Raw genomic sequence first — 26,800 nt, 5'->3', positions numbered from 1 at the left:
CCACGGCTAGCTCCGTCTTTTCTATTGAAACTGTTGAGAACGAGCTGTGTCCGTTGTAGAACTTTTTGTGACGAATGTCCTCATTTCCTTTGTACCAGTATGAATTATCATAGCTAAGTATGCTTCATATTGTATATTCATGGCCTCGAACAATGCGAAACAACATGAAGTAATAGAACATCAACGGTAAAATGTTACCATGAGGCATCAACTCGTATCTGTTGAACCGATGCTTCATTTACCCGATTTGCATTTAATTACTTTGGCTTATGTGTAGCCTGCTAGATGCATAACATTCTCCAGCGTAACTAGTTAATGAACACACAACTTTAGAGATTAGTGTCAGTCAACAGGCAATCTAAGATTGATGCAATTTCAGTTCACCGGCGGGAAAAGTGCAAGCATCAAATGAAGAGTTAACGGTGTAGAAGGTCAATCGCGATACAAATCTGCATTTGAATGAAGTCACAAATTACACGTGGACCAAACGGACCTTTCTGAAATAACACAATTGGTGACATGATTATGCTTAGATTAGGCCGGAACCCTAATAAGGAGCAAAGTAATTTAGCATGAGATTTTTTAGTTTAGAATGCTTTTCAATAATGTGCATAATTGTGCTAAAAGCTTTGCATCTGTTTTTCAGAGGCATGGAAGGAACCATAGTGTACACTGTTCGTTCTTAGATGTGAGCTTTTATGACGGTGAGAGCCGACCACATGCGGTGTGTGTGTGTGTGTGTGTCTTTTCTCAGCCAGGGGTCCTGAGATCACAGTGAGGCAGAGATACAGTTTGAAGAAAGTGCTCCAAATCTGTCAGACAGCAGGATGCTCTGTGATTGCTCGTCAGAGGGCAGTTCTGACAGTATGAAGGCGGGGATCACGATCTGAAAGTTGTTCTGTCTGTGTTTTAAAGCAGGCGATGCGCTGTTTGATTTGTAATTAGAATGCATTACAGGGCCTCGTGATTTCAGAGTGTGAAGGACATTTAAAGGCAATTTCACGAGACATTTTTAGCCTCATAAAAGAGCCGTTTGACAGTATGTTCAGAAGTCATTTTTTTATTGGGAAAATGATAGAGGTAAATATGTGTCTTTATGCAGTCTTGCTTTGCACTTCCTTCAAGGCCTTAGAGTAAAAAAAAATCAGTTTCTTCAGATCTGTTTGCCTAGTTTTAAATTCACTTCACTCTATAAATAGATTATAATGTGACAGTTGGACTTATTAAACAGTCAGATTGGGACATCATATGGTTTTAATGGCGTACACACTGCTGAGTTAATTGTACTCCTTAGCATCAAGATGGGGCCCAGAAAGAAGCCTTTGTCATTGATAGATCGTTCTGACCAACTTTGTGCTTCCTCTCCAGACCTGTCGATTTTAAAATTAAAAAAAAAAACACAGCCCTCGGTCAAATCCAGGATTAATTGTTCCATAAACTTCCCTGCCCGTCCCCAGGGGACCCTCCCAGCAGGTTTTGTTTGTTTTGGATCCAGCCTTTGTTTTTCCCTTTCGAGAGAGCATCTGCTTGCGTGGACCATCTGCCTCGGGACTCAGGCCAGAGAAGAATGAAGGAAGGAGAAGTGAAAACAAAATGGTAGGAGGCGAGGACACGGGGGACAGAGAGGTGGCGTAAGACGCTGATGGATGAACTGGGTGACTGATTGGCGACGAACAAGGGAAACTCGTGGAAGGAGCATCATCGCTGTGGCGTTAAATGTGGGGACAGCGGCAATGTGAGGTGTTTGTTTATGGTCGCTGAAGGCAAAAAGAAGTGTCTCTTCTTTCATGTTTTATTTTTTTGCCACTCTCAGGCCTGTTTACGCCTCAGATTCGCTCCATTTAACTTTCTTGGATGGCGTGCCAAACAGCCGACGCCAACAGGGTGGCGAAGCTTTGCCTCAGCTCGCAAACGTGTCTTTCTTTGTTTGTGCTAGAGGTTGACCAATTGTCCAGCGGCCGATTTGACATTGCACAAACTACAGTTTTTCACAGAACTCGGCTCTGATGTTGCCAATGGCGTCGCAGCCACCAGCAGTCATGCCGGGACGTGCGTCATCGCTTTGCATGGAGGCTCCATACACAAGGGCCATTCATGTGATGAGCCGCTGATAATAACCTTAACAACTGTGAAAGACCCTGCTCACACTGGCTGTGCCCCAGCCAGGAAAGCACGACAATCTTTTAAATCATGTTTTAGAAATTATTATTTAGACAGCTGGAGATCTTAATGCCTCATTCGGATGATAGGATGAGGCAGTGGGCAATGTCTTTGGTGTTAATAACAGCAAAATCCTTCAACTATTATTTGAAGGGAACAAATTGGCAGATTTTCCCTGGCCTTTTGAATCTTTAAGTAACTAAAAAATGTCCATCTATTTTTAGGTCAAGTAAGCCAATGGCATTTTATCACAGTTCAGCATGGGACAGTTGATTTGCTCTGTGTCTATTGTAATTCAAACAACATCCTCTCAAACAACAAAGTTTGGGGGTCCTTAATTTTTCGAAGAAAAGCACTGATTTTAAATGAAGATAACATTACATTAATCAGAAACATACACTATACATTGTTGATGTGGTAAATTACTATTCTAGGTGGAAACGTCTGGTTTTTAATGAAATATCTCAATCGGTGGGTAGAGGCCCATTTCCAGCAACTATCACTCCAGTGTTCTAATGGTTCATTGTGTTTGCTAATCTCCTTAGAAAACTAATTGTGCAAAAAAAAAAAATGCAATTATGTTACACAGCTGAAAACAGTTCTGCTGGTGAGAGAAGCTATTAAACTGGCCTTCCTTTGAGCGAGTTGAGTATCTGGAGTATCACATGTGTGGGTTTGATTAAACTCTCAAAATGGCCAGAAAAAGAGAACTTTCAAGTGAAACTCGCCAGTCTCTTCTTGTTCTTAGAGATGAAGGCTATTCCATGCCAGAACTTGCAAAGAAACTGAAAATTGGTCTGGGTGACTTCAAACTTTTGAACGGTAGTGTATGTTTTGCATGTGACAGTCATTGTCCCCCAATCAGAAAGTTGCAGGTTCAATGAACACGGTTGCCGCCTGTGACCCTTTTTAATACAAAGGTCAGGTGTGATAACTTTCCGTTCCTTTTCTGTTCTGTTAGCGCGTTTTTATGCGTCATCTTTTCCTGTTTTGTTATTTTGAGATGAGATATCCTCGGCCATATGAATTGTACCTGCACACATTAGTGATACTTTGTCTTTGTCACTGTACCTTCTTGAATTATTACCATTCTACAAATAAGCACAAGCAATTCATTACGATGTCACGAACAGTTTTACTCCCCACCAAGTTTATTCTTCACTGTGCCCCATAAAACCTGAACCGTTATGGAACCACCATGAACGAATCAGCCGTATGTCTCGTAGAATGAGTCTTTCCAAGGAGTCCTTGATGAAATGGTGTCAGAGCTGAACATCATACAGGCCATATGTGGAGGCAGGCCTGGCATGAGTGGCCAACTGGACGGTCCGTCTGCCTTTCTTCTCATTCCAATGGGGGGGAGGTTATTTTGGGCGTTAGTTACTCCAGAAGTCCATGTCCTCCAGGGTGCTGCCAGCACTTAATATAGCCGGCACAATACTAACTATAGATGTCGTTCTGATGGGAGATTATGACACTTAAAGCATATGCCGTCCCAAGTCCATCGTGTTAGTTATGGTAGATCTTTAAATAGATTGGAAGTATAACAGCCGTTTGCATACAATAGCAACGGTCGTCAAAAGGCTCATCTACAGTGGCTTAAGTAATTATCATGAGATGTTTTTCACTGTTATGTCAATGAACCTTTCACCTTAAAAAAAAAAAAAAAAAAAATCATGGAAGGAATGTGCCTGCTGGATGGCAGCCGAGGCATCTGTTTAATGTGCAAGGCTGACACCAAGTGGTTCTGCAGAGAAAATGAAGCCTCGGTAGAGAAGAACCGTCCTCGTTGCACTCTTTTCATCCAGTTGTTAAGCTGTAAGGCAGCACAAACTCTTCACATGTTTCTTTGCCTATAGAGAGTTCCTCTGCACACATTGTTTACCCGTCATAGCTGAATATATCTTGTGTGTCAATCAGGTCAGATGTCAGTCTGTGCATATCAATTTCATCATAATTTACTGTGGCCCAACATGTCAGAAAGCATGTCAATGTTATTGACAAAGAAAATATTGTCCATTTAGAGTACATGAGCTAAAATTACTTACATTAACAAATAATTGCTGTTGATTGGCAATTACAATAATCGACCAATCCGCTTATTTTTTTTTAGATTAGACTAAATATTTCTACATGGACATGGTTTAGTGCAAACCAGTTCATATTTTATGATTCCTTTGATGCAGTTGGCAAACACGTAATTCGGATTTCTTGTCGGAAGTGAGATATTTACTCTTTTCTGAGAAACTGCCTCTGTCCTCAATACTTAATAATAGGTATGGCCGGTCACTTTGCTGATCTTTAGTCCACATTATTCATGCGGCGGCAAAAAGGAAATTGCCCTTTTGTTTGATGAACTAAAAAAAACAACCCCTGAGAGCATCTCCTGAGAAAATGAAAGTGACCTTACACCATCAACCTGCTGATGGGCTGTGTGCCATTGTGTGCTTCGCTGCCACAATGACACGCATCCTTACACAGAAGGTGCCCCGAATCCCTCCAGGTGCTTGTATAGTCACCAGCGCAGTGTCTCTGTACACGCTGACCGATAAAGGGCCACTGTTATCTTCAGATAGCAGGCGCTGCGGCTGAATAATTTATGGAGGCATTCCAACACATTGGCTCAAAACGAAATGCACTCGTAGAGGGCAGGGGAGTGGTAAAAGGTTTGACGCTTGTCTCTGGGGGTGTGTGTGTGTGTCAGATTCATTTTTTCCCTTTTCTTTATGTGTGCTTATTCAGAGTCAGAGATGTGTTCTTGTGTCTATACGTACAACTGTATCTTAGCAGTATGTGCTGTGTGTTGAATTTCTGATGCGCTTTTCATGTCTTTTTGTTTTCCGGCTCTTACATATAATACCAGAGGGAGCAAGTGAAAAAGAGACCAGGAGAATGCGAATTGATCGACTGTCCGCACGCTTCATTTTCATTATGCTGAGTTGCCTTCTCCCGGGAGCTTTGTCAATTACCCATTTAAAAAATGCTGAAGCCTTATTTGTGCTGTAATTAATACATAACTGAAGCATAATAATGAACAAATGCCATAATTGAACACAAGATTGCATCAGCAGGATTGCTGGTATTGCAGCCTGTTTTTCCTTTGTGTTGTGGGACAATCTTGCAATTGGCCTTTGGAACAATAGCTGGTGGTTCTTGTGATTTGAAGTTGCATTCTAAGGCTGCAGGACTCTTTGCATGCAACCAGACTAGGAAATACGATTCTCTCAGTGTAGTGTGATGCAAATAAGTCATAGACACTAGAGATGCACGGGTTTGACATTTCCAGTCCTGATACGATGGCTGGCTGATCCGATACCAGTGTTTGAATGAGCTGTAGGCCTCACTGTGTGGACGGGATGTTCTTGTCTGTGTGAGGCAACATCAGGCTTGAATTAAACATTGCTTTCCAGCAGTGGCGGGTCGTGCATTTTCTACCTGGGTTAAGAAACAGTTAAACGACGCGGTTGTGAAGTTTATCGATGTGTTTCAGTTCTAGTAACAGGTACTTCTCGATGAGAACATGCCTGTAACCCTCCGTGTAAAAGGCGTCGTCAGTAAATCCGCCACCAAGTCCGTTTCTCAGCCATGGAGTGTTACAAAAACTACAACCAAGCAAAAAACTAAAAATATCATAACTTCTCATGTTTCAGCCTGAACTCTTACTCCTACTCCTTCTGTTTAGGCCAGCAAAGAAGGATTAGTCGGCCCGAACGGCGCACCACTGTTTTCCAGTAACAAATACATTCAAAAACATGTATATAGAATAGGGTTGCAAAATTCCGGGAATATTCAAAGTTGGAAACTTTTCACGGGAATATACGGGAATTATTGGGAATTAACAGGAATTAAGAGGAAATTTTGGTATAATTTAACTGTATTTACATTGTCATAAGCAGACATGCATGCAAACATTTATAATACAACTTTTAAAAATGACTTTTTTGGCATTCCAAAAGCCGTGAATGGTCAAGGTGATGGTGTACTTTTGTGTGGACATACATACGTCCGACTCTCACTGCTGTAAAAAGTCAACTGTATACAAATAAACTTGGTATTAAAATGAACATGGCTTCAGTTTACCAAGTAATCAATATGCTATTGACAAACAGTGTTGGGAAAGTTCACTTTCTACATGAAGTAGTTCAGTTCATAGTCCATAATTCAAAATTTTGAACTAAGTCCACAGCTCCAAAAAATGAACTAGTTCAGTTATTTTTTTCAATATGTTGCAGCTATAATTGAAATCGCTATCTGTCTGCAATACCGCTCTTGGCCTCTACGCAACTCAGCGCTCTCACACTTGCCAAAGGGCTGAAACATTCAGACGCAACACTGATGACAAAAACGTCAAAAACAACAGAATGTTTTATGTTTATGTTTCTGCAGACGATGTTCCCAACCCGTTGCATTCAGGGTCCAGCTGAGCTCGGCGTTCATAGCCTTGTTCTCAACTACATTTAAGTTCCCTGCAAAAAACCTAGGAACATTTCTTTTTTTCAAAATTCCCGAGCCAAAATTCCTGTGGAAATTTTCCGGAAATTTACCGGAAACTTTCCGCCCCTTTGAACCCTAATATAGAATATAATGAATTGAAGAGATCGGCCCTATTGTGCACGATATCCGATCCGGGTATCGGTGCTTCCCTAATAGACACAGTTCCTTCTGTAACTCTGACACTGATCTGGGCTTTCTCAAAGCCAGTGTGCTCCTTCCTATCAGATTACTTGTGCCACAGTTCAAGAGATGGCTATCGATTTCAGGTCAGCTTAAGTAAATAAGGGAACAAGCACTGTTTCCACAAGGACGCCATTACGGAGATCTCGTGTCTCAAAAACAGAAAGCAAAGAGATCCGAGATTTCCTAATACATCCTCGTTGAGCCTCCATCCCATCTTTAAATACTGCATTGCAGTGTATTTAATTCACTGGGCTGTTTCCCCTCATGCATTCTGCTAATTTTAACCACTTTTGGAGGACAAGGTCGCTGTGGGTGTGTGCAAAATTGGGAATGGAAAGTGTGTTAGAGTGTGTGCCCTCGATGCACATAGCCCAGTGCGTCTCGTGTCTGGCCCTGCTGGGACTACCAACTGGCTGGCTAACACTGAACCACAGGGTTTCTGACCACCATGACATTGGAGCTGGGAAGGGAAGATGGCATCGAAAGCAGTGGATTGTATCAAGCTTTCTCAACAGAGAATAATGAGCACTCTGATTTATGGCTCCAACCTGTGACGTGTGTGTGTGTGTGTGTGTGTGTGTGTGTGTGTGTGTGTGTGTTTGTGTGTGTGTGTGTGTGTGTGTGTGTGTGCTTCAACTTTCACTGAGACAAACTAGGATGAGGCAATAGTGTTGGAACAATTAATTGTAATATTTCCCAAAAATATACCATTTCAGCAAAACGATTCAAAAAGAGACTGACAGGGCAGAAGAAAATTGTGAATATCAAGGTAATAAGTCATACTTGGGAGCTTCCCATGCTTAGAGTAAAGCTGTGGCATACCTACTGATATATAGACAAGTGTAGGAGGACATTGCAACACAAAAAGATAAGGCAAATAGCTGATGAGCTCTTTCATCCTGCATTAGCATCACACAATGCACACATGAAGTACAACAGACAGATTTTCATGTACAGCATACCTGATTACATTTCGGCCTAAATTAATATTTTAACTCAAGTACTACATTCCAGCATTAATATTACACTTGAGAAGTACAGGGAATTAGCGAGCTCACCTGCTAATGTGGTGTGCAACATTAAAACAAAATAAGTGTGATTCATGTGATGTTGCTGATGCTGCTGGACAGCAACCTGGACAGCAAGATAGGTTTACAACCTATCTACTCAACAGTATATGGAGCCTAGTTGTTATGTCCACTCATCATCGCCAGGTCGTTGTTCTAGGTCACTCAGTATTCTAGATTCAGAGTTAATCCAGCTGCTTTCATGGACTTGTACCCAGCTCATCGTCATGTGCCTGCAGTGTGGACCTGCCACGCTCTGACTCTGGTCTGCATGCCCTGCTTTGCTCTGCCTGGTCCTCCACGCTCGCCCTCGACCTTTATTAACCAAGATTAGAACCTATGAGGTTACCATGCTGCCTGCTCGTGTATGTGAGCTGGTATTGATTGTGAATGACTTTGTTAGTAGCTGAGCATCATTTTCTTTTTGGTGGTTGTTTGCCACAGTGACTTTGTGAGGAGATAACCAGCTTTGAGTGTTATTCTGAATATGTATTTGCTTATATTCAAACCCATGAATGCCGACGGTCTTACTCTTCTGCTTATCACTGCAATAATTCATCAGAAGAGATAGTTTTGTTTTTGCATGATCACAAGGAGGATGCTGCTCGTCTGTTGAATGCTTTTGAACTTGCTGTATGTCTTCAGGGAGCGACGAGGTCAGAGCCTCGACGCCAAATATGCACTCTGTACTTATAATATAATAAAATGCAATGTAATATGACGTAACGCCACATGAGCTGGCTGTCTAAATTGATTTCAGAATACATTACAGCAAATTGCTTCTGTCGTAATCGATAGGTGTCTGTAGATTTAAGTGTGCGAGGAATTCACGAGCTCAGTTGTTAGTCCCAAACCACATAGCACTTGAAAAAGTCTACGTTCAGCCGCTAATGTGGATGGTATTTCATGGATTGGCTTGACAGATAATCGTAACTGACTGATCGGATGGGTTAGGGTTAGGGTTGTATTGTGTTGGATATGGATATGATCTGTGTGCTCACAATTGTTGTAACTGTTACAAAAAAGTATCTCTAAAAAAGCCCATTCTGCGATTTCATTATGACAAATTATAGCAGAAAACAATAACATTTCTAGCTGCATTTCATGAGCTGTATACCGTCGTTGGTATTGTCTTACATCTGTGCTGAAAGACAAACAATGTCTGCCATGAAAAAGGCTCTCCTGTGGATAATCGGCACGTTTACAGTGCTAAGATGCTCAGACCAACTCAAAACGGTCTTCTTCTTTGCTGCTAAAGGCTCTACTATGTTAAGCAGCTTGTTACTATCTCTCTGTCTTCCGGTGAAAACACCTGCATGCTGCATCTGTTAAGGACACTGCTAGCGCTAAGCTTGCGCTAAAACTGTAAACCCGTGTCTTTCTTTCAAGTCCTCTCCCTCAAGATGTGGACCCACCTGAGGATGTGCTCGCCTCACAAGCGTTATCGTACCGTAACACCGCGGCCAATCTGTTTCTGTCAAGCGTGTGCACTGTCCATGCCCCCGTTTTGTCTTCTCACGTACAGTATAGGCCTTACTCATCTCAGGGGAAGCCATGAGATTTAGCTTCGCTGTATCCCCTGAAGCATGGCCATCTATCACTGCACAGCAATTAATATTGTGTGCATTTAAATGTAAGCTTAAGCCCATTTGACCGAAGACCTGGGAGTCTGGGACAAGTCATTTGCATATGCTATATGTCAATGAGTGACACGTACTGTATGTCGTAGCATAAGTAAAATAATTGCTTTGAGCAATGCTGACAGTAAAACCCAGTGGCAGTTTTCTGGAATACATTAACACTGGAAATACATTCAGGGTAGTTGAGCTGTAATGGCTGTGTTATGCATTATCTTCAACCAAACCACTAAGTGCAATTCATAAAGCAGGTGCAAAAAACGCTCAGTTTGATCTGTAATAACACTAAGTATTTGAATTTCATGGCTGTCTTGTAAATTCAAATGATAAAATGAATCCGAGGGAAGGTCAGGTTAGGTACAGGACATTGTTCCCGGAGCTTTTTGGGGTATTTCAGATTCACAGATTCACAGATTCACAGATGTTATTTTTAACACGTATGTTGGTCTTTCTAACCGCTGCTGTTGTAGAGTCTATAGTGGCTGTGATATATATTTTTAATTTCTTCCCTTTGTCATACTTAGAGGCTGTATTTATTTCCTTTCCTTTTGAAAGAATTTAATCACCATCAGCCTGTGTTTGATGCCCACACTTTATAATTAATTACATATCTCATTTTGGCCTTTTTGAGAACTGGTTTTGTTGCTGCCAAAATGTAGTAAATCAATCTGGCACAAACAAAGACGTTGCCAACACGGAGCGGCCTATTCTTATGAGGGCTGGCAATCGTTTTAGGCCCGACAACACTGGTCATGAATTATGATTCTCTTCCACCAGTTAGTAGCATGTTTCCAATTCTTGCAAAATTAAAGACATTCCCATGAGCCTTCACTGTATTTTGAGTGTCGTGCTAATTAGGGAACAATGACGCTAACGCTCTAAGCTAAGAAAGTGACCATCATTATGTTAGCATTGCCATAGTAAGCATATTAGTGTGCTGATGGAAACTTTAACTCAAACACCTTTTTTGACTTTGATGAAACTTTTAAATTCTGACTTGAATGTTGCCCAAACAGCCGTTGTGTGTGTGTGTGTGAGTGCAGAGCAACCATCATCTTCGATGCTCTCCTCTTCCTCAGATACTTGACTAAAACTAATACTTGAAGTAAAAGCCACATTGTCTTCCAGCAGTTCCCTCCCTCACTCATTCATTCTCTCTGCTTCACAGAGCAGTCCTCCTCCTCCTCCTCTTCTTCCTCCCTCTCCTCCTCCTCCTCGTTCACACTCTGTTGCTCAGCTCAGGAAAGGGAAAGTGCTTGTGGGGAAACCTCAGGATCACTTGCAGACTGAGGAAGCTGAGAGAGCGTAGACACCGTGCTTTATCCTGCAAGGTAAGCTGATGCTCAGAGGAACAACTGATAGCAGTTAGCCCCGCGCTGGACCTCAATTTCTGTGCATCAAAGGACATGAATTAGCAATTTAAGCGCAACTCAAAATGTCCTCGAGTCTGAGCAGCTTCTGTTGATGCTTTAACTTTTGGCCATAGCACTGAAGGAGGCAGGGTATCGCTGAGTCATGCTTTGTTTAGCAGCGTCATAAAAGTTTATTTTACCCTGCGGTGATTATCTGGACACAGTTTGCTGGTTTACTTTGACAATCTATTCGTGTGAGTCAGCAAAAGATTGCAGGCCAGTTTGCATGAAAATGGTTTACTTGGTATTTTTATTTTTACCATCAATCCTCCTGGAATAGCTTGAATAAATTTCTTCCTTGAAACCACTCAGGACACAGGAGATAAGCATTCTCCGGCTCCAAAAAGGCATGCTGAAATGTCTTGCAATTCATTATGGCCATGCATAACTGGAGGCAAAAAACAACAACAAATTAGCATATGTTCTCAGGTGTATTGCCTGAACTTGACAGTTTATTTTGCATGCTGCTGGCTTGCGGCTATTTGTGTTTAGATGTTTTTTTTTTTTTTTTACCAGAGGCAGTGAAGGGGTCATCACTGCAAACAGGCAGCCCTTTGAGAAGTACCCAAATAATTAGGCCTTCATCTGTACAGAATTCACTTAGTTAAAATACTTGCAAATAACGCCACACTATATTTAAAAATAGAGCAGTTCCAGCCATGTGCACGCCAAACAAGAGGACCCAGTGGAGGAAGGACCTTCAGCATTTCCGTAAAGACCACGGCTTCTCCAAGGAAGTCCTGTTCAACTGCTCCCTGGTGCGGCGCATCATCACCTGGGCCTCCCCGAAACACGAAGGTACAGAAACCACACATTTATGGCTCCAGGTAGCAGCTACATGCACCATGGTGCCTCTCATTCATTTGATCCATGTGCTGAATGTGTCAACCTCAAAGGGCAAATAAGACTGTAGAGGCGAGCATGTATTTATGACTTACTACATGTATTACAAGTATACAACGCTCCTGCAGCAAAAAAACTAAATGTTTCCCTGAAAAGTGGAGAACTGCAGAACTAAGTCCGGGAAATATTATCCGTACAGTGTGCACTTAAACAGGACTGCAACAACCAAGGTGTGTAAACTACTTACATGTATTTAATATTGGATTTAACAGTAACACTATACACTCATTAGCTCATTAGTTCTGACGAAATGGAGCAAAAGCAGAAGGCCACTCAGGCTGTCAAATGCCTCTGAAAGGCATCATTCTACATTTTGAAATCAACACCAGAATGTATGTTTTTACTGAAGCGACAAATTATCAGAGCGTGTTGCACCACAAGTCGCACCAGCGAGCTCGAGTGAATACATTCCCTTTGGACATAGATCAATATTGATTACTGCTTAGGTTATATAGTCACAATGAGTATAGCCTCATAAAATAGGATTTATAGCTACATTTCCTTGCCACTAGAACAGGAAACATTGGGCAGTAAAATACAGGGAGAACACTCTGTTGTCATTGGCCAAAGCTACTGTGTCACGTTTACAAACAGAACTTGAATTAAACCCTTTTTCTTAAATAAGGAAATCATGAAAAGCAGACCGGGTCAACTCAATTAAATGTTGACTTTAAAAAAAAACACTTGTGCTATAGTTATTATGTTATATTTAATTTGGTGTTTATGTACATAATCTCTTTCAAATCAAGAAAAAGGAAGACTTTTAAATATGGCTTTTTTTCTGTCTTGCAGAGGTGTGCACTTTATTTTTTCTTGAAGCATTGTCAATGAGGTCAAAACCTTTTCAGTTTCTGGAGTGTTTTATCGTGTTCATCTGGCCACAGTTAAAGTTTCTTTCCTTTTCGTCTGTTGTTGTTGTTGTTGCTGTTGAGCAGAGTGACACCTGCTCAGCTCCCATGGTTGTGTAACAGCTCAGTCACACGTCAAGCATTACCATAAACCTGGAGCTTTTAGTAATTGGCAGGTGTTGTTCCGCATTGATTTGACTTGTTAGATAAATGGGTGTTGTTCGGGTAATATTTAGAATGCTATTAAACAGTCATGAATTTCCCTGCAGGGACTAAATGACATCTGCAATGAAGATTTTCCTGCAGGGTAAAACAACAATGGGAGGACTCTAAAACAGCTGTTCTTCATGAATAACAGAAGCCATATTTTGCACACTCAACTTTTTTCTTCGTAAAATAGAAAACTTTTTCTCATTTTGTATTGATTTACAGCGGTGTCGATGGGGGCAGGTGCACTTTCTTGATCACATATTGAGTGCAGTCTCTGCTTGTGCTGAGCTTTGTTTAGCCTCTCCCTGTTTGTGTGCACCTGCACAGTTGCAATGAAGCTATTCCTAATATAACATGCGAGCTGGCGGCCGCATTTAGAGCCACACGGGGACCCAGGTGTTTCTGTCCGGCACATTTGAATTTGACATAGCATTTGTTTTCGAATTTTCATTCCTCCCACTGCTTCTTTTTCACTGGAAACATGCTGCCTCCATCCCAGGACCTCAGCTCTGTGCTGCTGCAGGTAGCTGAAACAGAAGCAGAGTGGTATTAAGAAAGTCAATAACTTCTTACGATAGCATTGCAGCATAAGAGTTTATGACCTTTTCAGTTCGGTATTACATTAAACTTTCACCTGCCAAACTGCTGAGCACTGCTTTCAGTAAAGAATTCCACTTTTATAAAAACCATGAATCTACAGAGCAAAAATGAAAACAGTACTGCAATAATAATTTAACAGCAACAATGTTTTTGCAGCCTCCTCTTCCAGCATATGTTGGTCCGGAGGTGTTCTCGTCATTAGATGGCGTCACAAACTAATAATATTATTCAATGTGTTACCCAGAATAACCTCCCAGCATGCGTATGATCACACTGTAAACCTTCCAGGTGGCGATAGTACCCTCCGGATGAAAAGAGCTAGCTTACTAAAGGTGTTTCTAGAAATACACAAGCCCCATGGTGTGCCCACAGAACAGATGCCCGCTCCATGTTACAAATCCATGCTCTCTACATATATATATATATATATATATATATATATATATATATATATATATATATATATATATATATATATATATATATATATATATATATATATATATATATATATATGCACACACACACACGGTCGAAACCCTTCACTGTACCTCATCTTTCCTGCCAGGAGAGGGCAGCAGGCTACAGAACATATTAATGATTATCACAACGATGTACATCATTTCCTGCATTCAGAGCAGTTTATTACTCGTGCCTTATTTTATTGTTCCGATTATAAATATAAAGTTAGTTAAAGTGATCAGTTTTATTTGGTAATGACAATATTACACACTGCAGCCGTTAACCTGCCTCACATACAGTATTGACACCAGTGCAGTCCAATATAATCCAATAAAACATCCCCGCATGACAACACATCACGTGTCCTTTTATCATTCTGAAAGCGATACTGACATAAATTCTGTGAACGTCTGCACTGCAGTAGCTATTCAGTGGCCTCGAATGCACCCACTGATGCTACGATGCGCCTCTTGCTGATGGATGGGCAACTCACATTCTGCTTTATGACTTGAACATTTAGGACTGAGCATATCAGTGTTCATCAGCAGCAACTATCAATCGTGGGATTTGCCAACTTTATTTTATTTCTCTCTTCTTGCAATATGAACATTAGTATTTCCTGCTGAAGACGTAAGAGAGAGCTATTTGATTACTTTGTTGCTTGGTCGACGTTGTTTGTTGATCGGAGTCTGTATTTCATTATTTTTTATTCCAAACGAACATGAAGCTCAATGGAAAATCCGTGCAGTGTCATTTCATTCCCACCTTAGCCAGTCCACCTTCCCACTACCTTGAGACTGCCTTTCAGGGACGTGTCCTTCAAAAAGCACAGAAATGGCATGAAAAGCTATTTACTTTCTGTTTTGGCCAAGTTAACTTTAATGTTCCCTCATTAAGTTTTAAATTCAACCCTGCATGTGTTCCTCAATCGCTTTTCTTTGTCAGACTATAACCCCTTTGGCCGTTTTGAATCCTACACACATGGAGATGTATTTGATAACTTCTACATCCCGCCGCTTCCCCCTGAGTGATTTGAGTTAAATTGCTGCAAGTTTGTTGGCAGCGGGATACCATATCCCATGATAAGAAGTGCTGCTAAAAGGACCCTTAAACCTTGAGAAATGACGCTAATCACCATGATGCTCCATTTTGGAGATAATGTTCAAGATCATTAAGAGAGTCCTGGGGTGTGTGTCCTTGATGAGTGCAGTTCTCCCCAGTGCGATGTGAGCAGGATCCTTTTTTTTTTCTTTTTTTTTCAATGAGTAATCACAAGTTGGTCTGTCGTTTTAGGTCACATGTCTGCTTTGCTGTAAAGCAACGCACTTTTCCTTTTAATCTATTTTCCCACTTGGTCAAGAGTTCAGGCCTCTGTAGATCTGAGGTGGAAATGGAAAAAGGCAATGATGGATTAAAGGGGAAGTTGAGGCAGCATGCGGCATCTGGGATCTGAGGAAAGAGGAAGAAGAGAGATTGCTCTGGGACTGCTGGCTGGCTCAGACGCAGACATGTCTCACTGTTGTCATTCATTTGATTCATATGTTGTGAAAATGGTTACGGGAGAACGAGGGAGACGGTTCCAACAGTTGTACCTTTCCCTGGCATTAATCTTATTCATAGCCCTAGCTAGTACCTGTGACAGCCGGGAAGAAAATAGTGCCTGTTGTTCACAACTAATGGGATCAGCGATGATGGGGGCAATTCTTTAGAAATGCAGTCGCCCGTGTGTTTCACATCTTCGTGCATATTATATTTTGCATAGCCTCGAATGTAATAGCAGGTTAATTATATTCTGTTGGATACAATGTTTTTTATTTCTGTTACCCTCAATCCACTCTGGCTATAAGTGTATTTGTTTTAATCTGTCTTTAAATTCATGTATTGTAGTGCAGAAAAGAAGTTTATAATCATCACTGCTTGAGACATCTCCTGTTGGTCATTGTGCAGTCCAGTTAATACGCTCCACAACAATTCTATAAACGGCTCAAATATCACCATGCCGAAGGACACATGATTCGAGGAACACACTTTCCATTATGTCACACAACAGTGAGCCTGGCGTTCGCTTTCCCAGACTTGGCTATGACCTGCGCCCCTCTGTTGATAAACAGGGATTAGCAGTTAACCGCCGGGGATTAGTCTGAGAATAGGCGACCCCCGGCAAACCATGGTGTTTGTGAAACACCGTGAAGTAGACTGTTGACAGACAATGACACTCACACTCCATCCTGTCAATTGGATCCAGCTAAATGAGACGCTTCAACACGTGACCGCGCGCTGTAACCAAGCCGGGTCCTTTTGTTCAAGCTATATCAGGAACTCCTTCTTCATGGCATTAATCATGCATTCATGGCCACATGCAGGTGTGTTTTTCTTTCCACAGGTTTGGTAACTCTTAGTTTCTGATAGAAGGCCTTTCGTAAGCATATGGACTGATTTAGCCATGAACAGTTCCATTACTGGGTATATACAGATGAAGATCACGTTATGTGACCGAAAGCTCCAGAACAGCTTCTAAATGAACCATGTGGTGAGATTGTCTTACACGTACATTACCAAAAATATCTTTGGGTTTTAATAGTTTAATTTGTCACCTTGACAGTTTTCTTTTTTCCTCATTTGTTTTAAACAAAATCACTTAGAAATATAAGATTAACAGATTAATCAATGATGGAAAGTAGAAGTTAGAAAATGTGACACTCAGCGGCTGAGTATCTGATCTCTTCCCTGTTAAATTGAGCAGAAAAGACTCCATGGAGCATTAAAGGTTCCTCATCCAGTTATAGACTTCAACATTAGTTTCGGAAAAGTTGGTGAGAGGCTGTGAATGTGATTAATCATCAACTCCTTCTGCATCCCTGGCCACCGTCTTTTCCTCACCCGTCCTCCTTTGTCCCCTTGTCTGCCGGTGACACAGCCGTTTGCCGGTAACCTACTTCAGTCAAGTGTTTGTATTCCAACAGCGGCCCGGGCCCGTCTATAAATAGGTTCCCCTGATTGATACCCGGTACAGTGAAACCTCGTAAGCCTTTGGCTGCCGCAGGGCAGAAATGACTTTCTTGTGCCTGTGTCACTCTGCTTTAACGCACCTGTCCCCGTCTCGGTCTAATTTATCTCCCTTGCCTGTTTGTCAGGCAGCATCCAAGCAGTAGGCACAGGTTCATTGCCGGGCCTGAAGGACCATGCAAATTCATTCATATCCGCACCTCGGATAACGTCTGATACCGTGTGTTTAATGTTCAACATGAAGGATATGCATCTCCTGCCTATTGTCATGAGATTTTTTCGGGATATATTAATACCTCAATACATTTTCAAAGGTATTCCCAGTTCATGCTATTTCTACATAGCTTTACTAATCATTTGAAATTAATAAACTAATTATACTCCTCCCCCACACCGAGATATTCACATTTCATATTCCCTGCAGCAGGAAACTGATTGGCATGAAACAAATAACAGAACCATAAGCAGCAGTAGCAAGATGCAAAAATTCAAACTTTCATCAACTAGAAAATCGGAGGAAAGCAATGTGAGGATTGTGTTGTGTTTTTCGAGGTGGCATAGTGAGTTCCCAATAAAACTTACATTCGATTTGCCTATGCACAAAGTTTTTGTTGCAGATTCCGTCAATAAAAACCTAACAATAAAGAATACTCGGACATCTCAATCACAATCTTTTTTTTATCAAATGTTACTTTCAATCTAATACAGAGTTTTGCCGTGACAAACATGTCACATGACGTGTTAGTGACAAGTATAGAACAAGGTGTGGGCACTGTCCCAGATGGCTGCATCAACCTGTCACCGTCAGATGAAACAGAACTGAGATTGAAGTCCTACTGGGAGCATCCCACTGAAACCGCCATCCCACGTTGCATGTGTTTGCAGAACGGTCCTGAGTGATGAGGGTGTTGAGACCGTATCTCAGGAGTGCACGTTGGAAACGTGTTGTCATTTACATGCCATTTTGGGATGTAAAGTTGCAAGCAGATTATCATTTTGGGACCGTTTGGATAGTTTTATAGGCATGCTGTCCAACTGTCATTTCACTGAATAATGCATCTTTAAAGGAGTGTGTTAACTCTGGCACTTTGTCTTTCGCTCTTGTAATCAGTCAGCATGGTTAACAACAAACTCATTTGCCATTTTAAATGGGCTTTAATAAAGACAAATAGCAGTTCCATGGCAGGAGGGTACGTGACATTAATAGTTTTTCTTGATTTTAAATGAGCATCAATCACACTTTCGTAAAAAATAATCCAATAAAAAGGTAAACATTCTGGTGGCGGTAATATGTATTCAAAATGGGGTTTAAGCATTTTACAAGAGCTTGACTTGGAGTGGTGCATTTCCTTTTGCTTTCTTCTAAGCCTTGCTTGAGCTCTTTATTTTTAAGAATACATATTTGCTTTGCAGTTGGAGGATGAATAATGAAAAGATGGTAACTGTGTCACCTCACTAAGAAGGCAAAAGACAATGATAATAGATAGGCTGGTCTTAGTGTACAATATCTCCTCACTATCTGTCCTGCAGGCACATGTCAAAGACAAATGTGTTACTTTACTTCACTGGAAAAGCTTGTATGATGAGACAGGCCTTTACTCAACTGGGTGGTTGTTGTTTGTGACCAATTTACTTGCACATTTATACATATTTTTAACGTACTTTCACACAGAAATCTGCTTTGCTCACGGAAAAATATTCACATTCTTAGTTTTTCCACTGTGAATAAACCGTCAACCAATCAAGTTTCGAGGAACAGACGTATTCAATACATACAGCGCGGAGGCTTCGTAGTCTAAAACTTTATTACTCCTTTCAATCTTGACTAATGCAGCACACACCAGATCCGCCTCTGTTCTCACTTTTCTCAGTAAACCCCTCAGACATATACACTGCGTAAATGTTTACCAGTGGGAACTCCAACAAACTCGGAGCATTTCACTAAAATGAAACTCAATGAAATAGCTTACAGAAGCTCAGGCTATACAGGAGTTTACTTCAGAGAGACTGCCAGATGCTGCTGTGGTTCAATATGATACAATAATTCGGTCCTTTGACTACGTAAATGTATTTCAACCTTTTTATGGAAGAAGTTGTGCAACTGTCAAAACTTCTCCCATTTGGTCGCCCTGCCCTCGCTGTGAACAGGCCTTTGAGAAGTTTTTAATGCTCTTCCCATTTGAATTCAAGCCTGTGAGACGTATGCAGAGTTCGACACTGGGGAAGTGGAAGCAATTCAGACCACTGCAGCCAAGAGAGATGTGTGCAAGCAGATACGTGGTGGAAGGTGAAGAACAGAACACAGAGAGAGAGACATTTGGGACAAAGGTGAGGTTGAGAGGAAGGGAACGGTAATTAGCAGGAGAAACGATGGAAGGAATAGATGGGGGCAGTGCATGGACAGGAATAGAGACGAGGCAGATGGCTGAAGGTGGAAGCTCTGTCCGAAAAGTGATATTTTACAGCACAGACCTGGCAGACTGCAACAGGATGAAAAGCTGCTCCTCTGAGACACAAGCAGACCTTTTTTGAAACAGCCTGGAGTTTACTGATAAGCCTGGACATGTTTGACAGTAACTAAACCGCCCCATCCATCCGCACCCATAATATTAGCGTTAACTAAAACATTAATAACAACAAAGGATCAGAGGATGAAAGTAAATATTTCAGTTAAGAACAAGGTCTATATTAAACATGTTTGCTGCCCAAACCTAACAATTAATGCTTACTCGTATTCATTCTCGTTAGCATGCTAACAGTGACAATGATGAGATGCTAATATTGAGAAGGTGTAATGTTTACCGTGTTCACCTTAGATTAGTTTGTTGCTAACACTTCCTGGGGCAGGTGTGCAGGATTTCTGCCCAGCTCTCAAAGTGATGTTGGGATGATTTTAATAGATAACTGGAACAATTTGACCTGCTGGTTGCACAAAGGTTGGGATTACCCAAGTTGGTACGCTAAGTTCAAGGTCTACAGCACTTTACAGAAAATGGAAGATTTCAAACAACACAGAGCCCTATATTGGTATCACATTATATCTTTTAGTTAGACTGAAATGCAGTTTATGAGCTCTTTGTGAAACACCAGCCAGTGCATTGCACCTTGGTCGACCTTGGAGAATTACTTTTCATATGCAGTGAAAGACAGCTCACTTTGTTATCCTTGCGTCATAGTGAAGGTCCTTTTCTCGCTGTCTTATTAGTTCCTTGGTAACATCGACCCGATCCAGATCCTTCTTTGTCAATGGCAATTCTAGGTTTTTCTTACTTTGATAGAGAACACACATAGGAATTTCTCACCCGTGCAGCTACACATTAAGGGCAACCTCTATATTTGCTTCTCCACTAATGGCGCCCGTCCTATTTGTTCTCACTTGCGGGGGAAAAAAACAGAAGTATCAGTGCTCCCAGTGGACAAGAGGCCTATCCTTCTTAAGTAACTGTTATAGTTTGAGCAAGTCAGTCCATCGACAGCCGTGCACACTGCATAAATTGGGTCAACAAACCACACCAGGCCTACTACAAGTAACAAAATGAGGTCATGGAAAAGCGAAGGCTCTCAGCTGGCCTGCAGAGCTTTTTAGCATGGCACAATATACGCTTTGTTATGACAGTTAACTCCGTCTGAACACTAACAGAGTCACTCGCCAGAATAAATTGTCTGCATGAGTTCTTGCTGTGTGTTTGTTTGACATTATGGTTCAGTAACGGCACCTATTTTGGAGTAACCGCGCATGTTCATTACTCTCGAGCTGTAATGTACAAGCCTGGATTGATGCAACTTATTCAGTACCTTTTTAAATTATTAAATTCACTGTGAGATCATCAAAGAGATTAGTAACATTCAGTACTTGGCCGATGCATTCAGACGCATGCAAACAGTGATTTTTTTTTTATTTATTAAGAAATGTGGATTTAGAGGAACCACTCGTTGAGGAAATGGCATATTTTTGTAAAACAGAGAACATTGGCTCACCACATAATCCCCTATTGATGCATTTTCTCATACTTCAAGGAGTGATTACTGGCAATCCACGTGTACTGATGAATTTCTAACATGACGGCCTTTCAATAATTACAGTGGCAATAATAATTTATACTGCATGGTCGTGGGTGTAATTTGCCTATTCCCAGGGCGGCAACTAAGTTGTTTTATTTTTCTCATCTTCAAGGCAGTCATTCAGTAAATAGCTTTTTGCAAGAGAGAACAGTGTTGTGCCCCCTGGTGTGAAAAGGTTCAAGTGGAGACTTCATGTGTAGCTGCAGGATAAGTGAATTAAAGGTCTGTTGATCGGATGACCATATTTCCTTCTCGCCGCCTTTAGGCACACAGTTGTTTACATGTCACTTACCACTTTATAGTATACATTTATATAACATTTATTTACAATGAGACTACTATGGAATGTAGTTCACATCTTAAAAACAAAGGAGAAACCAGAGCGGATACCTGTGAGGCATTTGTCAGGAAGACATCAGTAGTGGGAGGTTGGTACTCTTATTTGCCAAGTGTGTTTTTGCTCTGGGCTGCTTAATGATGCATCCAAATTGTTCCCTGGGGACTCTGAATGACTTTACTAGGGATGTAATGGGAACTGTAATTTGAATATTGAGCAATACAATTAGCTATTTCTCTCATTTTGTTTTGAATTATACATGAAACATAAATATATTCCCAGAAAAACTTACATGTGCTTGAACTATTGCTGAGAATCAGACATTCGGTGTCCCCAGAGGATGAATCCTGTAAGGCTGCTGTATGAGTGGCCGTGCAATTTGTACACACATTGATGTCCCCCACAGGACGAATTGTAATAACTTTGGTGATCCCCTGACGTTTTCCTCTATTGCCATCATTAAGTCAAATGTATATATTTGAGTATTGACATTCCCATCAGCTTCAGCAGTTCATTGTATTTTGTGCTAATTAGCTAATAGGCAAATAATAGAATACCCTAAACTAAGATGAGATCAAGCTAAATGTCTACTTGTTAGCGTTGTTAGCTTTTAGCTCAAAGCACTGGTGTGTCGACTGCCTTACAAAGCCTTTGACGTGAGGAAAAAAAAAAAGGCAAACAAAAAGATAAAACATTTCCCTGGCTAATATAAATCATGTGCATTTACTTATGGCTAAGGGCCGTAAGTATTTGGACTGTGACACAATTTCACACGTTTTTCCCATTTACACGACTGCAATGGATTTTAGATAGATACTTTATTCATCACAAGGGGAAATGAGATTGTCACGCACACAAAAAATACTCAATACGCTCTGCTGTTTTGTTGTATATATTAATTTAGGAAATTAAACAAAGAAAGTGCAAAAATGCAAAGTGTGCAGTGTATATGAAGTGTAAATCAGTCAATATGTGGTTGAAGGGAGACTTTTAGCTTTATTTCAATGCTTTATTTCCCTGGACTCTTTCACACATTGAATTCATTCTGAAATTTAGACTGTTATCCTTTTTGGTTTTGTCTGAATTTGCTTGTGTTTTGGCTTGTGATTATTTCCAAAACAATATTTTTTGGGGGGAAATGTTACCAAACAGTCGGTATATGTTAAACAGAAGCAGCATTCGACAGTATAATCACACAATTTCCCTGGTGCCATACTCTGCCCTCTTTCGCCATTCAGTCACCTCCCAGACGATATGTTGAGCTTCATGAAGTCTGTGCCTTCAGTGTGCCATCATATTCGAAGACCCGGCTGGCCTGAGGAACAGTAAATATGGGGGGTGCTGACACTTTCCAGATCATTATTGTTTTTGCTCTCGTTGAAAGCGTAGCTGACCCTCACTCAATCAAACTGAGTAGGAGGAATTCATTACTGTACCTGGGCAAGATGTTTTCATTACTCAGATATATTGTGATTTCTCTCCTATTTCCTTTTATCATTCTCTCTTTCCTGTTCTTGCCACCCTTCATTGTCAGAAATCCTCAAAACCCTCAATCTCTAAGGGAAAGTACATGTGGGGATGTCCTTTTGGATAACTGTTTTTACTCATAATGGGATGGGTGTGTTGCTGAGCACTCAAGATGGTGCTTTTTAAAATTTGATGCAATTTGGACATGTATTCAATATTAATATACTTGTGAACACTGCAGTGCAGGCTGGGCTTCAGGGCTCTGCAGAATCCCTCATGCATTTTCCCTGTGTAAGACTTGCTTCTAACTGATAACATGACCACCATAGAGCGTTGAAGGTCTTTACACCTGCCGTGTTGAAACGTTTGACTTCAATTTTAGTGTGTACATCTGGCCTCATTACATCACATGTATGTGTATGGGACAGCGTGACCCGTCTGTCTGACAGATTTGTTACCCCTGTTACTCTTCAGTAGTGTTTCTTCAACCGGAAAAAAGCTCAACTGCCATGCTAAAACATATTGTATTGATTAATAATGAATAGTTTCTCTGAAGTCGTCTGAAAACACAAAATCTCAGACTCCATGGTGACATTCATATTGATTGCCTTTTCCAAACAAAAGTAAAAAATTGTAAGATACGAGTCATAAAAGCAAATGGAATAATAATTTCAGCTCTAGTGGACTCGCTCACAAACTCCGTCCTGCTCATTTGCATTCTATGAATAAGTTAAGCTTTGTTTGTTTTGTAGTATGGTAGTTTATAACGTGGAGTTCCTGATGGGGGAAATGGGCTTTGGCGAGTTTGGACATACACCATGTTATTTAGATCACGTACAGTAGAATGCTTTCAAGAACTTTATCACTGCTTCATTGTGTTAACACACCTCATAGTTCAGGAGTGCTCACCAATACTAAGCGCTGCTCTCTGCATCGCATCACCGATCAGAGACGTCCTCTCTCAGGTGCCCTGCATGCATTATCAAGCTACAGGGGCCAATGCATTAACTTCTTTGCCCTCACTTTACAAGATAGACGGCGTGCTCTTCTGTTTGATACGCCCGCCAATTACACAGAAGGTCAACTGCTCTGCTAACAGATGTGGGCGGAGCTGAAGAAGAGCTGTCTTCGGTTCAGAGATGCAATGGCAGTACTTGAGACGCACCCGGCTTCGCCTCTGTTCAAAACTAAATCAGATGTTTCCCCTTCTGTACCATACGGACAGCGTTGTTTAATGACGTGTGACGTAACAACAGCACATTGAGTCTGACACTTTGTTCTCTGATTCTGGTCAACAATCCGATACATGAGCAATCTCAAAAGTCTCATTAGAATTTATACAATTTTTATGTCCCCTAAGGATGTTCATAAATCCACTGCGGCGCCCTGACATACAGACTGTCTGCAGTAGTGAGCCTGGAAGACGCTGTTTAAAAGGAGAGATAATGAGGTGTTGGACCTCCATGAGGATTTAGAGAAATGCTTCAAGCTAAATTCAAAGTGCCCATCATAACTGGTCTGTGTTTGAAATGCATATCAAAAGAAGGCGAACATGCTGCAAACTCAAGAGCCTGAGGGAACGGTTCAGACGTCTAATGCCTTTAACAAAAGAAGATTTTGTGGTTCATTTTGGCCATGTAACCTTTTCAGATTGGCATTAGATAGTAGATCCACTGAAAGTGCAATGTGTGTAACAACAAGAAGTACAACAAATGATCAGAAATGAGCACTAAGGCTTGCAGTGGGGAAGGAGCTTTAGTCAGCAACATTTTTACGACACCTAATGTCCTTTGAAAAAAGAGCTGGAAGTTAATTGAACCATTTCAGAGCCTGCAATGCAAGAGAGAAGAAATACACCCTTCATCTTTGAAGTAGAGTCGGGCTATGTCACAAATACAATCTTTCCATCCCATTCTTAGCTGTATGTGAATGGACGTACAAAGAGAGTTAGCCTTATCAGTGCCTTGTACGAGAGCCTTCATCTCCCCAAATAGCCGCAGCCGGAGTGTAGATAAAAACGTCGCCTTTGCGTCGGAGTAATGACAAAGATATACAGTACTGTGTTCTCACTTGGAGGAAAGTGAGATTGCATTTCAGGTTTGTGCTGTTATAAATATCCCATCAGCAGAGTTATTATGAAGAGGATTTTATCAGTTTTCTGTAATGACCTTTTCAAAACGCCTGATTCTAAAGAATGGTTATGAATGCCGATGAAGAGTGACTGCAGTGGGCATCCTGATAAGCATTTAGAGACAGCGCAATTTCAAACCTGCCATATGTTCAGTGTTACAATCTATTCTTCTGTTTTATTCACACACACTATCTGAGTGGTCTGTGAAGTGCATGCAACTGAAAATGGATTTCAATGCGAGGCATCCCATCAGCTTTTCAGCAGTGCCATAAGGGAGCAGTTCTGCTCACATTAGTAGAGTGATATCATACACAATTCATTACTGTCCTTGGATATCGACCCGGCTCTTATCTGCGGTGACACTCTGCATTGCAGTTATATATTTAATTTCCTGTATAAATCTAAAGGTGTGATGAAGTAAAAATTCACAAAAAATACATGAACATGATGATTGTTTGGGCAAAGCACACGTTTTTTCCGCTGAGTTAGTCTTGGTCAGCATGGAGAAATGATTATCTATCACTGCTCATTGATTGGTTGTTGGTAATTGTATTGTTTGAGCCAGACGGGCTCAAACGGGAGTCCTACTTTCCTTTGATTCGAGTGTAGCCTTCTTCTTTATTCCCAGAATGCTAACTTGATCTGTTGAAGAAGATGCAGCTGTCACAACTAACTGTGAGAGGCAGAGACTCAGGAGCAGAGGAAACAGACAGCAGGCCCAGTGGCGGGCAAAATAAAAAAGGCACTTTCCTGGTCAAAGTAAAAAAAAAAACAGTTAAGAGACTGATTCTGGAAACAACCACTAAACTTCAGCACAAAGACAACACATGCTCACGGGCAACAAAGTACTGTACTGCCACTGACAAGGGGGGCACAGGTGGAAACAATGAGGGTGGGGCTTTACAATCACACAGGGGGAAGGCAGAGGAGGGGGGAGGAGTCTGGAACGAGCACAGGTGAAGTGAATCAAAATTAGGACACAGTGGGAAGACGCACACAGAGAACACGAGGCGTTACAGCAGCATTAATTGTTTCATGGAGCACTTTATCATCCCAGATCCCCGCAGACGTTGTTGTTTTTTTATCCTCCTAATATGCTCTTAACAAATCGGCTAACCTTTTTCCTAATGACGGCTTAGCAAAATCGATCAACCTTTTTTTTTCCTAATGACAGCATCCATGTGCTTTATCTCCATCAAGGTTGCTATAGCAGCCGTTTGGCTTGATCGCTTTAGAGTGTCCTGCATCTCCTGAGGCAGGGCTCATCTCTTTGTTCCCTTTTGGTTGCACAATGCACACCCACTGTTTGAAGCGGTTCGTCTCGAAAACATTTACTCGTACATTTCTGACATTGAGAAACCTAAAACAATTCTACACAAGAATTTAGCGTTTTTAAGACCAGTCGTAATACGCCTTTTTGAGCAAAACTATAAACTTCATGTGGGCAACGGAGAGCTGCACTGCACCCATCCCCTGATTTTATTGGGTTCACCCTGCCAGAAAGTATGAGCCAGACATAAATGTGACACCCCACAGCTCACTCGTCTTTCCTTTTTAGAGGATACGAAAACAAAGCTGGACTTCATGTTGACAAGACAATGCGGTTATTTAAGGCCAGGTGCTAAAACATTTGTTTAATTACCTTCTGCTGCACATGAATCCATATCAATTCAACCGCCTCTGTTGAAGTGATTTGGATTCAGATCTCTTTGCTATATTATTCTCTGACTGTGAGACCGTCCCATTTTACTGTCATTGTGCATGTTTGGCAATGACGATGCGTCGTATTACCACCTAAACATCTTTCAGGCTCGTGAAATT

The 26,800-nt window shown here is 41.2% G+C and overlaps 1 protein-coding gene across 4 annotated transcripts in view; it reads left to right on the top strand.

Moving 5' to 3' along the window:
• The window catches only part of kcnip4a (potassium voltage-gated channel interacting protein 4a), a 110,352-nt gene that overhangs the window by 2,154 nt on the left and 81,398 nt on the right, over positions 1-26,800 (top strand). Inside the window, exons 2-3 of one of the 4 annotated variants that reach the window (XM_068587318.1) lie at positions 10,710-10,872; positions 11,605-11,751. The exons of 2 other annotated variants lie outside the window; for them this stretch is intronic. In XM_068587318.1, coding sequence (XP_068443419.1) covers positions 11,613-11,751 — 139 coding nt within the window. In that variant the 5' untranslated portion in view covers positions 10,710-10,872; positions 11,605-11,612. Of the gene's footprint in view, positions 1-10,709; positions 10,873-11,599; positions 11,752-26,800 lie in introns of all 4 variants that reach the window. One more of the 4 variants, XM_068587317.1, reaches the window with a different exon arrangement.

The sequence above is a fragment of the Clinocottus analis genome, unplaced genomic scaffold (assembly GCF_023055335.1).
Source record: "Clinocottus analis isolate CAN_PGR_092001 unplaced genomic scaffold, fCliAna1.0.p SCAF_21, whole genome shotgun sequence".
NCBI lineage: Eukaryota > Metazoa > Chordata > Actinopteri > Perciformes > Cottidae > Clinocottus > Clinocottus analis.
Note: the sequence above shows the minus strand (reverse complement) of the source record. Positions and strands in the feature narration are given on the sequence as shown.